The sequence below is a fragment of the Setaria italica genome, chromosome III (genome assembly GCF_000263155.2).
Source record: "Setaria italica strain Yugu1 chromosome III, Setaria_italica_v2.0, whole genome shotgun sequence".
In the NCBI taxonomy this organism is placed as follows: domain Eukaryota; kingdom Viridiplantae; phylum Streptophyta; class Magnoliopsida; order Poales; family Poaceae; genus Setaria; species Setaria italica.
Genome location: NC_028452.1, coordinates 47,672,542 through 47,683,347, shown reverse-complemented (window position 1 = coordinate 47,683,347; position 10,806 = coordinate 47,672,542). Strand labels below are relative to the sequence as shown.

Genomic DNA, 10,806 nt, shown 5'->3' with positions numbered 1-10,806 from the left:
TCCAAATCTTATACCTTGCTGGAAATGAAGCATGAGGAGTATGACATGAATCTCATCACTAATTGTGAGGTGAAGGTACGGTTGTAGTTTCTGTTCAATCAATCTCCATCCTTTTTGTTGTGACTCGTCAACAATTTGTGCCTTATTGTCGCCTCTATCCCCATGGTCAACGACGATTTTACCCAGCTATTAGCCTTCCAAACATATCTACCCTTAAATACGTATCATAAATCAATCTTGTCCTCCGTCACTATCATAACCGATGATATTCTTATCACACCACCTACCACTACCAGGTTATATAGCTGATGAGGTAGAGAGGAAATCGAAGCACATTCGTAAAAATCTATCTCGAACTTAAATGTCATGGCTTTATGATTGGTTCACTTGTCGTTTTCTCTGCGTGTAGCTTGGTTGCAGATTCTTGTTGACTCATTAGACATGTCATATAAACAACTCCTAATCTATGCATAATAACAAGATTTTCCCTTCACCAATAAAAACCTGAGCTTGTTGGATAAGAAACGGAAAAGACTCCATTTTTAGCCGCAGCAGTTGGGTCTACCGGTCCATGGACCCGGCTCAGGGCCAAAACCCGTTGCCTTCTCTACCACCACCTCTGTCCCTCTCCCCTCGCTTTCGTCTCGTCTCGTCTCCTCCCTCGCGCATGCTCCAAAAAGCAGCTACTCCTCCCCTCCCCTGCTCTGCTTTCCCCTCCCCGCCTAGGGTTTCCCACCCCCATGCCTCTCCCGGAACCCTAGCCGTCTCCTCCCCGCCGCTGCAGCCGTCTCCGGCCATGGCCGCCGCCGCCGGCGCCGGGGCCGGGGCCACCGACTACTCCTTCGCGGCGGAGTACGACGGCCCGCCGCTCCCCTACTCGCTCCCGCGCGCCATCCCGCTCGACCTCTCCCGCATCCCGCTCGCCGCGCTCTCCTCCTCGCCGCCGGCCTCCCCCTCCGCCTCCTCGTCCCCGCTCCCCGTCGTCCGCCCGCTCACCCCGTCCTCCTTCTGCTCCGCTATCCACGGGCACGCCCACCCCGCGCCACGCTCCGCCGCCCCCGCCCCCGCTGCGGGGGGAGCGGTGGTGGACTCCCCCACCTCCGTCATCGAGAACCACCACGCCGCGGCGCACCACTCCGCCGAGCTCCCATCCTCCCCCACCGACGACGAGGGCGCCGGCGACGGCGACGGCGGGCCCCAGGCGCTGCCGCCGAAGCCCCGCCACCAGACCGCGGTCACCTTTGCCGAGACCAGCGGCTCACTCCTCCAATCCTCTGACGACGAGGGCGAGTACGAGGATGAGGATGAGGAGGACGATGATGCCACCGCAGGGGAGGCCCGGCCCCGCGCTGCTGCCGGCCAGTCGAGCGGCTCCCTCTCCCCGGCGCACTGGAGGGGCGGCAGGTCCCGCGGCTGCTACAGGTGCGGGAAGGGGGGCGGCTTCTGGGGCCGCGACAAGGAGTCGTGCCTCGCCTGCGGGGCGCGGTACTGCGCGGGGTGCGTGCTCCGGGCGATGGGCTCCATGCCGGAGGGGCGCAAGTGCCTGGACTGCATCGGCCGGCCCGTGGCCGAGTCCAGACGGGACGCGCTGGGGCGAGGCTCGCGCGTGCTCCGGCGGCTCCTCAGCGCGGCGGAGGTGGAGCTGGTCATGAGGAGCGAGCGGGAGTGCGTGGCGAACCAGCTGCGGGCGGACGACGTGTACGTCAACGGGTCAAGGCTGTCGCCGGAGGAGCTCGTGGTGCTGCAGGGGTGCCCGTGCCCGCCGTCCAGGCTCCGGCCTGGGTTCTATTGGTACGACAAGGTGTCCGGCTTCTGGGGGAAGGTAGGTGACTTGTGGGGATCTGAATTTTCCTTTGCTCATCCGAAACATCTACTAGCTGTTTGTGATGCAATAAGTACTGTAACTGAATTGGTTGTGATTCGTGTCAATTTTGTTAGTCTTAATAGTAGAAATAGGGACATTACGCCTGCAATGTGGAGATATGAAGTGTGGATTGCTTCTTTTTTTAGGTATTATGTTTGGTAAACTCTTTGCAGGACAGCTTATGTCATTGATTGTTGCCCAGTTCAATAGATTTATATTATGAGTTGGAATCATGGTGCCTACTCTGAAACTTTGGATGTGTAGTACTGTTGAATGGATATGCTGGAATATTTAGTTTGACTTTGATGGGGCTCTGTCTGATGAATCAGCTTAGTTGGGTGTTATATCATGGTCCGAATGATCTCATTGTCCTATGAATCATAGTGGATAGTGTGCTGTCTAAATCAGGAGAATCTGATATTTTTGGTTCTGCACAAGGTTGCACATCAAGGTTGGCATGTCTGTGATATTACAAGTGGAGTTGTTAGACACAATCTTTTTGGACACGTTAACTGAGATTTAGTCATGATATATACAACACGGTTTTGGTCTCTGTTTCCAGGTTTGGGTAGGCTTGTGAATTTGGTAAAAAAATGATTATAATCGTGACTTTTTTGCCCTTCTTGTGCCATTTCACAATCTCGTTAATAATCAAGTTGCTGCATTATGAATTTTGCTTGACTCTTCTTACAAATCCTGTGATAATTTGTCCTTGACAAATCTGACAAGAAACTTCTTGTTGAAAATGTTTTAGGAGGGACACAAGCCCCATTGCATAATCAGCGCTAATCTCAATGTTGGAGGTTCGCTAGATCAAAAAGCAAGCAATGGAAACACCGGGATATTGATTAATGGACGAGAGATTACAAAATCTGAACTGCAAATGCTTAAGGTTTGGAATCATATGCTAACTGCCTCATCTTGAGATATGCTGTTTGTTTTTTTTAAGAAAAATGTTTGATATTAGTTGGCTGGAGTACAATGTGCTGGGAAACCTCATTTTTGGGTGAATGCTGATGGGACTTACCAAGAGGAAGGCCAAAAAACTGTTAAAGGGAAGATCTGGGATAAGGTAATGTTCTTCTTATGTAGAAGCCTTGTATTTTTTTTATGAGGGAAACTAACTAACTTTGAAACTAACTTTCTCACCAGCCTATAGTGAAGCTTCTTAGTCCTGTCCTGTCATTGCCAACACCTAACAAAGCCGCTAATCAATGTGGTGGAGAAGCTGTTCACATGGTAAATCGACCCATTCCTGACTACCTGGAGCAAAGGACAGTCCAGAAGCTTTTGTTGGTTGGGTCAGGGGCAAGCACCATACTCAAACAGGTACAACGTTTATGTACATCTGCTAAATTAACGTGCATGGATGTATAAGTTTATCAGCTGCAGTAAGATTACCATCTGAGATATGCTTTGCACATAAATAATGTTTAGTGTTCTGCACCCCACGAATTTAGAATGTTGGTGTGGCAATTCATATTGAATCTATTGAATATATCAGGCCAAGTTCTTGTACAAGAACAAACCATTTTCTGCGGATGAGCGTGAAGATCTGAAACTTATCATACAAAGCAACATATACAACTACCTTGGTATATTACTTGAAGGCCGTGAGCGGTTTGAAGATGAAGATTTAGCTGATAGAAGAAGAAACAGTCAGCGTGACACTTCTAGCTCTGGTATGACCAATTTGTTGCAGCTTTAATACACTCGAGAGTTTCAGGAAACTCCAATTTTTTTCCTTTTTGTAAAGCAATGCAACTAAAGGAAACATTTTTTTTTTCTCGGACGACGAAAGGAAACATTTCTATGTTTGCAACTCTGCCTGATACAAGTGAGTTTTTGTATGTTCTCTGCAGGCTGTGGTGAATCTGGGTCCTGTGATGAAGTTACTGAATACTCCCTTATTCCACGCTTGAAAGCATTCTCTGATTGGATTCTTAAGGCAATGGCTTTAGGTAATCTTGAAGACATCTTCCCTGCAGCTAGTCGTGAATATGCACCACTTGTTGAGGAACTATGGAAAGATCGTGCTATTCAAGCCACATATAAACGAAGAAGTGAACTGCCATTCCTTCCACCTGCTGCCAATTATTTTCTTGACAAGGTATTATCTGCAAATGGCAATCCTTTTTTCTTTGGTTATATAGAATTGTTTTAAGTGGTGATCTGGATAGTGCAAATCGTGATTGCTCATTCTTCAACCTTGTTTGGAATGGCCAGGCTGTTGATATTTCTCGAACAGAATATGAGCTCTCTGATATGGATATACTGTATGCTGATGGGATTACATCCTCGGATGGGCTAGCATCAACAGAATTCTCTTTCCCACATATGTCTTTGGGTGGACAGGGTGCTGACGAGCCTGATCCACAGGACACCTTGCTAAGGTCAGTTCTGTCACTCTGAAGGCAATTGTAGTATGCTATAGTGCTGTATTTACTCTTTCTACAGATTCGTGATTATATTGTCACACGGTGTTATCTAGACTAGACCCCTCTTAAACGTGAATAAACTCTTTTTTTAATGTATGGGCATGGTGCAGTTTCATGTAGAGTCACTTAGGATGAAAACTCACATGCATGCTTATTAAACCTTATATTCTAGATTTCAAATCCTGACTTCTGTCAGGAATCGCGATAGCTCTAATAAAATAAAGCAACCTTTCCATTTGTTTTCAGGTACCAGCTAATCAGAATAAACAGCAGAGGTTTGCATGAGAACTGCAAATGGCTGCAAATGTTTGATGATGTGAGGCTTGTTATCTTCTGTGTTGCTGCTAGCGACTATGATGAGTACTATGAGGATGCCAATGGTACCATTGTCAACAAGATGATAGAGAGCAGACAGCTGTTTGAGAGCATCGCCCTTCATCCAACGTTTGAGCAAATGGGTTTCCTCCTACTCCTCACCAAGTTTGATCTCCTAGAGCAGAAGATTAGCAGCTCCCCGCTAACCTCATGCCATTGGTTCGACGACTTCACTCCCCTGATCAGTAGCAGCCTGCTCAACGGCAGCAGCAGGAGCACCCGCAGCGGCAGCCAGACCAGCTCGACGCTGCCCCAGATGGCTGCACACTACATGGCGACGAAGTTCAAGAGGCTGTTCGACTCCCTCACCGGGCGGAAGCTCTACGTGTCGTATGTGAACACGCTGGACCAGGAGTCGATCCGGTCGGCGATCCGCTATGGCCGGGAGATCATCAAGTGGGAGGAAGAGAAGCCCGTGTTCGGCGCGAGTGAGACTGTTTACAGCGAGGAGCCAAGCTCCTTCACCCATTGACCTGATCCCCCACCCACCTTTTGGTGTGTGCAGAGAAGAGTTGTAAATATCTGTGCATTTCCTCCAGCCCCTTTCTTAGAGTTGTACTCCCATTCCTTTTGTTCGTAGCTGATCATCGGCTTTTGTATGGCTGTTAGTTGTTTCGCAAGTAGAATGATGAGGTGCGAGAAGACCGGCCCATTCTGATTCTTGTAAATTGTATTACAAGTTGCTTGCATTTGATTTGATGCATTTGGCTGGCGCAAGTCCCATTGCTGAGATGTTTTTGCTGGAGATGCATCCTCCGTCGTTGAGACGCATCATCTTCAATTGCTCTAGAGAATAACCTGTGCGAGTGCGAACACATCTTGGATGCCACCATTTGAAAATTACACAAATGGTTATGAAATATTCAGAAAAAAGATGTTGGATGAAACATGACATCACCAAGCAGTTGTCGGTGGATGCAGATTGTTCCTCAAAATTTAGCACTGGTTTCAGATTCCGATTTGCGTGGATGAAGGTTTTTTGTAAACAATTTTTGGGGTTCCCGTTAACATTCGAGTTGCGTTTTAGGCAATTGTCGACAGCACTCGTTGCTCCGCGTGCGCGGCCAGTGCTACGAAAATGTCCATGCCTCTGGTCATTGTTCGTTGAACAGCGTTGCACATGGAGCGCAAGAAATGGGGGGAAGCGAACAACCACAAGCCACAATTCACAAGCCACAAACATTTACAACAACCATCGCGGGCAATTATTTCGCCTGTACAGATGGTCACGACCGGCCGGGGTCGCCGGAACGCGGGCGCGGACGGCGGCGGCCAGCGTGGGGACCCGGCCACCAGCTCAGCTGGGCGAGAACCGGTCTAGCAGCAGGTAGAGCGTGGTGTCGGACATGGCGCCGCCGCACCTCCCGACGTCCCCGTCCCCGGCCGCGGCGGCTCCCTGCACCGCCGAGGTCGTCGTCTTCTCTCCTCCGAGCTTCCTCTGCCGCTGCCGCGGGCCGCCGTGGCCGGCCGCCGCCGCCTGCCACGTCCCCTGCACCGCCGCGGCGAGCTCGCCGACGCCGAGCCACAGGTTGGCCAGGCTGGGCGCCGCCGTCGAAGACATGGAGATCGGGCGGGGTACTGATGATCTGAGCTGAATTCGGCTGGTGGGGCTCCGGAAAAAAGGACACTTGGTCAGTTGGTCTGGATGATGAGTGAGTGAGTGAGTAGCTTGGGCCCTGGCCCTGCCGTTATATAGCGCGCCAGGCCCAGCCGAGCCGAACGGATCAGGCTTCTAGATGTCGGCGTCGATGGCCGGCCACGACAGCGGCAGCGAAACGGCCGGCGCGCCCCGCCAGCCACGCCGAGCCCGCGGTTTCGCTTGCCTCGCCGGTGTCGCCGTCGATCGACCGGAAGCCGGAACCGGGCCGGCTCGATCACCCAGCTGCCAGCCCGGCACTGGCAAAACGCGTGCCGCGGTCGTCGTATTCGTCGTCGCTCTTATCGCGACGCGCGACGACGACGTGGCAGTGTGACTGAGGAAGATGATGAACCTTCCAGCTCCGCCGTCGCCGTCGCGATGGAGACATGCTTTGACGCGGAGGTGCTGAAGCTAATCTTAATAACCGGAGCAGTGAGTAATCTCCAGCCACCGTGCGCGCCCGTGGTATTCCTCCTCCTCCTCGTTTCGGCCGCCGCCGCCGTCGTCTTCTTCTCGAAGCATCTCTGACACGGCCGGCCGGACAGCGAGACAGATGGATGGCTGGGGATCGGTTTCGTCTCGAGTTGTTGGGCCAATTCTACGGGCCTCCGCTCGGACCAGCCGGTATTGGGCCGCCAAGTGTAATATCTGTTCTTATCAGTTTAATATTATTATTTATTAGTTTAATATTATTATTTGATATATGCTATATGGTCGCTTGCTGCCTGGGCTCTCAAGCGTCGCCCTGGCGTTGCACTATAGTTTGGGCCTGGCGCAGCCTAACCAAAGCTAGTTTTATTGTTTTGTTTGATTCAATTCAATTCCATTCAAAAAACAAAGATAAGCTTCTTCTCAAAGCCTCAACAAAAACCGAAAGTTAACTTTATTTTCCAGGAAAAAGTACGATCATGTTTGCATTGGTGCGTGCTCTTTTTTTTCTCTCGCTTTTTTTTTCAAGTATTGAAAGTAGTTACACTTATTTGGTTCAATTCTCACTACAACCGCTATGCTACCTGTTACTATGTTGCCCTGTTTGGTACAACGGTGGGGAGAAGCGCTTCTCAAATAATCTATACAAACATAGAAAAAGCGCTTCCTGAAAAGTGGGTTTGATACACGTGGAAGTGGTAGGGAGAAACACGTCTGAAAAGTGGGTTTGATACACGTTATGCGTACAAATTGCGTACAAATGAAAGTGGTAGGGAGAAACACGATTATAACGATTATAAGAAGCTGAAAAAAACGTGTCGTTTGGCTGTTAGTTTTAGTTTATTTTGGCTACAAGCAGTACAAGCAGGACCAAGCCAGCATTTGTTATTTGTACGTTTACAGGGGCAAGAACTTGGCAGCCATGGTGACGGTGTTCCTTCTGGTATGCTGTTGTTGTTCGTTCCACGATGATCGCAATACTGACCTGTGGATGGGCTGTTTCGTCGTGTCGAAGTTCTTCTTTGGGCCGAGTACAAGGGCCTCCGGTTCCTGCTGGGCCACGATCCCTCTGAACGGCCTAGACCCCGTGATTCGTCGAGTTCGCAACCCGACGACGTGGCCCGCTATATCCCTCGGATTCACAAACAAAACAAAAAAGAAAAAACCCGTGGCCTTTTACTCGTGCATGCATCTCGTGGCCTTTTAGCCAAGGGAAAGTATAGTATCTGTTTGATGCTTTCATCTCCTTTGGATTTGGATTAGTATTTGATACTGGAGACACGCATTATCTTTGATTTAGAAAAAATTGCATTTCTTTTGGAAAAAAAAAAACAGTCACGAGCCCATGTTTGAGACATCTATGCGTGGGCCAACTAGTAAAAAGCCCAATAGAGCCGTGGCTCCATTGTGTGGTTACATTACATATATGGTCTAAAAAAAAGACGACGAAGATAAGATTAGCACGGGCTTTGGTTTGATCGGTCGGAAGATTAGGCTTACAAGCCAGTTAATTAGCAAGAAACAATGCGGGGGTACTTCATCGTTTCATAAGCACTTGAGCAGGGTTAGCTCGTTGGCCGCCGGCGGCGACGACGACTCGAACTCGACGCCGACGCGCTGATGCTCCACCTGCCACCCCTGCCTCCCCAGGCTCATCTCCAGGCTCGGCGGCGGGGCATGACTCGCCACCACCCTGACGGTCATCATGCCACCGTCGTTGCCGTAATCCTGCTGGAGCGGCGGCCACTCCGAGCTCGACACCGTGTCGTCGCCGCTGCTGCTCGTGTTGTTCGGCGACGGCCGGTGGAAGCCGCCGCTTCCTGCGTAGTCGCGGGGTGTTGGCGCCTGGGGTGATGATACTTTCTCCCGAGCCTCCGCCTCCGCGAGATGGTGAAGAGCAACGGCACCTTGTCCGTGATTATTATCTTGTTCTCCTACCTTCAATCCCTGCGTGCATATTATTATGAATTATGAAATTACTTTTTATAATGAATATAGTTTCAAGTGAATATCACAAATCTTGCATTTAAAATCTGTGTGGGGTTTTAGTTACATTGAAGGTCGTCAAACCTAAAAAGTTTTGGTGCTGGAGCTGGATACAAACCTAAAATAAAAACAACTTATATTTGTGGATTACTATAACATAGGTTGGCTAGAGATTATTCAAGCTTCTAATTAAGTTAGTGCTACTTGTACTAATTAGGTCTGTACTTTGACATGGTTCTAGATAAAGAGGTTAATTTGTACTTGGAGTATATAGCTAGTAGCAACATTCAAGATGTCCTCTTTGCCTCCAAGAAGGGCGACGACGAAGAGGACAGATAAATGCATGCAGCGCCGGCATTGAATCACTTGCACTTGCAGCACCTGATCTGAATAAAACCGTACACCGCCTCCGATCAATAGATCCATGATCCATCTATCGGGCATGCACAGGGATTGAATGGTGTGCATGCAGTCGTGATCCGAATAAATCCCTTGCTTTGCAATGTGTTTTTAAGATGCTGCCAATGCAAGTGGAGAGAGTATTAGCACTACCTGGCTTTGCTCCGTCGCCGTCGTCATCAAGAGGCGGTCAGCTGCAGGCCGCAGGCGGCATGGCCATGGCTGCAGCGCCAGTTCATCGCTGCAGCAAGAAAAAAATTATCGCTTTTATGATGTTAACTAACAAGGCCGGTATCGGTAATAACAAAATTAAAACATGGATGCTTTGAAAAAGTTTACTCCTAAACCCTAAGATTGGAAGGGCATCTAGCTGTGTTGGGGCCGGCCGGCCGGCCGGGGACACGCATCTGAATCCTGGAACGCATCCATCCATCGACCAGTCCCTGCGGCGGTGGCGCTGCCAAGTGGCTTGTCCATTCAAGGGCGGGGGCGGCAGGGCTTGCTAGCTTTTGCCGCCGCGGTCAAGGCCGATGGAGTCGCCCTTGTCGTCTAGTGCCCGTCGCACGCGAGATTCCACCGCCACCGGCGCAACGCCGGTAGGGCCGGCCACCGCCAGCAGAGGGACGACAATTCATCGGTATGCATGCATGGATCTGATCTCTGAAACATGTCGATCCATCTCTACCTGAATGCCTGCCTGATCAGCTAGCAGCAGAGCCAGCTACAACAACAACACACTACTATAGGAGCTAGCTTGCTGCTACCAACACTGATCTCGATCTGATGCTATAGCATGCAGCAGCAGTGAGGGATGGGAGGGGGGCCTTCTCGATCAAGAGGCATCAAGCATGGACGCGTGCAGAGGAACACTGGCACTGTTGCAGGGTTAGGCCCGGGAGGAAGGAGAGAGTCTTCCTGTGCATCATGACCCTTCCTGAACTGCATGCACTGCCACTACAGTGTCCGCATGCATGCCACAAACCTCTTGCTGCCTTTTCTTCCAGCTTGTGTGTCCCCCCGGGCCTCGTGGGTGAGCTAGCTGCTACAATTTTATCTGATGTTGTTTTGGTTCACTCACACAGCCTACAATTTTTATGCTGCTCCCATGCTCTCTCTCTCTCTACTGCACCAGAGTTTGAAATGAGGGGCATGTTGAAAACGGATGCAACATGCTAGGAGGAAGGTATTGTTTCAGACCACAAGTAGGAAACGCCACTCACCAGCTGCCTAGGCATGCGTGCTTTTCCTCACATAGATGCTACCGAAGTAAAAGGAATAGAGAGAGTGAGAGAGAGAGATGCTGATGATGAGTGAGGTCGATGACAAAATGTGATGGGGATTTTCATTTCAAGCTGAAAAGGAGGTCATGATCGACCGAGAGGCCGCAGCTGGCCAAAGGCTGCGCACGGCTGCATAGGGATCAGAGAAGCATGCACGCACGGCAAACTGTCATGCTTTTAATTTGGCTGCTGCAATTCAGTTTAATTACTTAGCACTTGTCAGAGAGATGGATCAAACTTCCTGGTTTCAATTTTATAGGAATTTTCTGTAAGATATATAATCATGTATATCCGTCCGTTCAAAAGAAAAAGAAAGATAATCATATATATATATATATATATATATATATATATATATATATATATATATATATATATATATATATATATATATAT

General features: G+C 49.6%; 3 protein-coding genes across 3 annotated transcripts in view; 1 reads left to right on the top strand and 2 right to left on the bottom strand.

Moving 5' to 3' along the window:
* The first annotated feature begins 645 nt into the window (after nt 1-645).
* Nucleotides 646-5,409, top strand: LOC101781187 (extra-large guanine nucleotide-binding protein 1). Its single transcript, XM_004962989.4, has 8 exons — nt 646-1,822; nt 2,619-2,756; nt 2,832-2,936; nt 3,017-3,193; nt 3,369-3,546; nt 3,727-3,974; nt 4,091-4,257; nt 4,549-5,409. Exons 1-8 carry the CDS (start codon nt 668-670, stop codon nt 5,147-5,149), a joined length of 2,769 nt encoding a protein of 922 aa, XP_004963046.1. The 5' UTR covers nt 646-667; the 3' UTR covers nt 5,150-5,409.
* A 349-nt stretch (nt 5,410-5,758) lies between these two features.
* LOC101780783 lies at nt 5,759-6,584 on the bottom strand. The gene has a single exon (XM_004962988.4). The coding sequence runs from the start codon at nt 6,236-6,238 to the stop codon at nt 5,975-5,977; it is 264 nt and encodes an 87-aa protein (XP_004963045.1). The 5' UTR covers nt 6,239-6,584; the 3' UTR covers nt 5,759-5,974.
* A 1,509-nt stretch (nt 6,585-8,093) lies between these two features.
* LOC101780383 overlaps nt 8,094-10,806 on the bottom strand; it is a 6,177-nt gene continuing 3,464 nt past the window's right edge. The window contains exons 5-6 of the mRNA XM_004962987.2: nt 9,284-9,371; nt 8,094-8,692 (exon numbers count right to left, since the gene is read on the bottom strand). Coding sequence (XP_004963044.1) covers nt 8,291-8,692; nt 9,284-9,371 — 490 coding nt within the window. The 3' untranslated portion in view covers nt 8,094-8,290. The remainder of the gene's footprint in view (nt 8,693-9,283; nt 9,372-10,806) is intronic.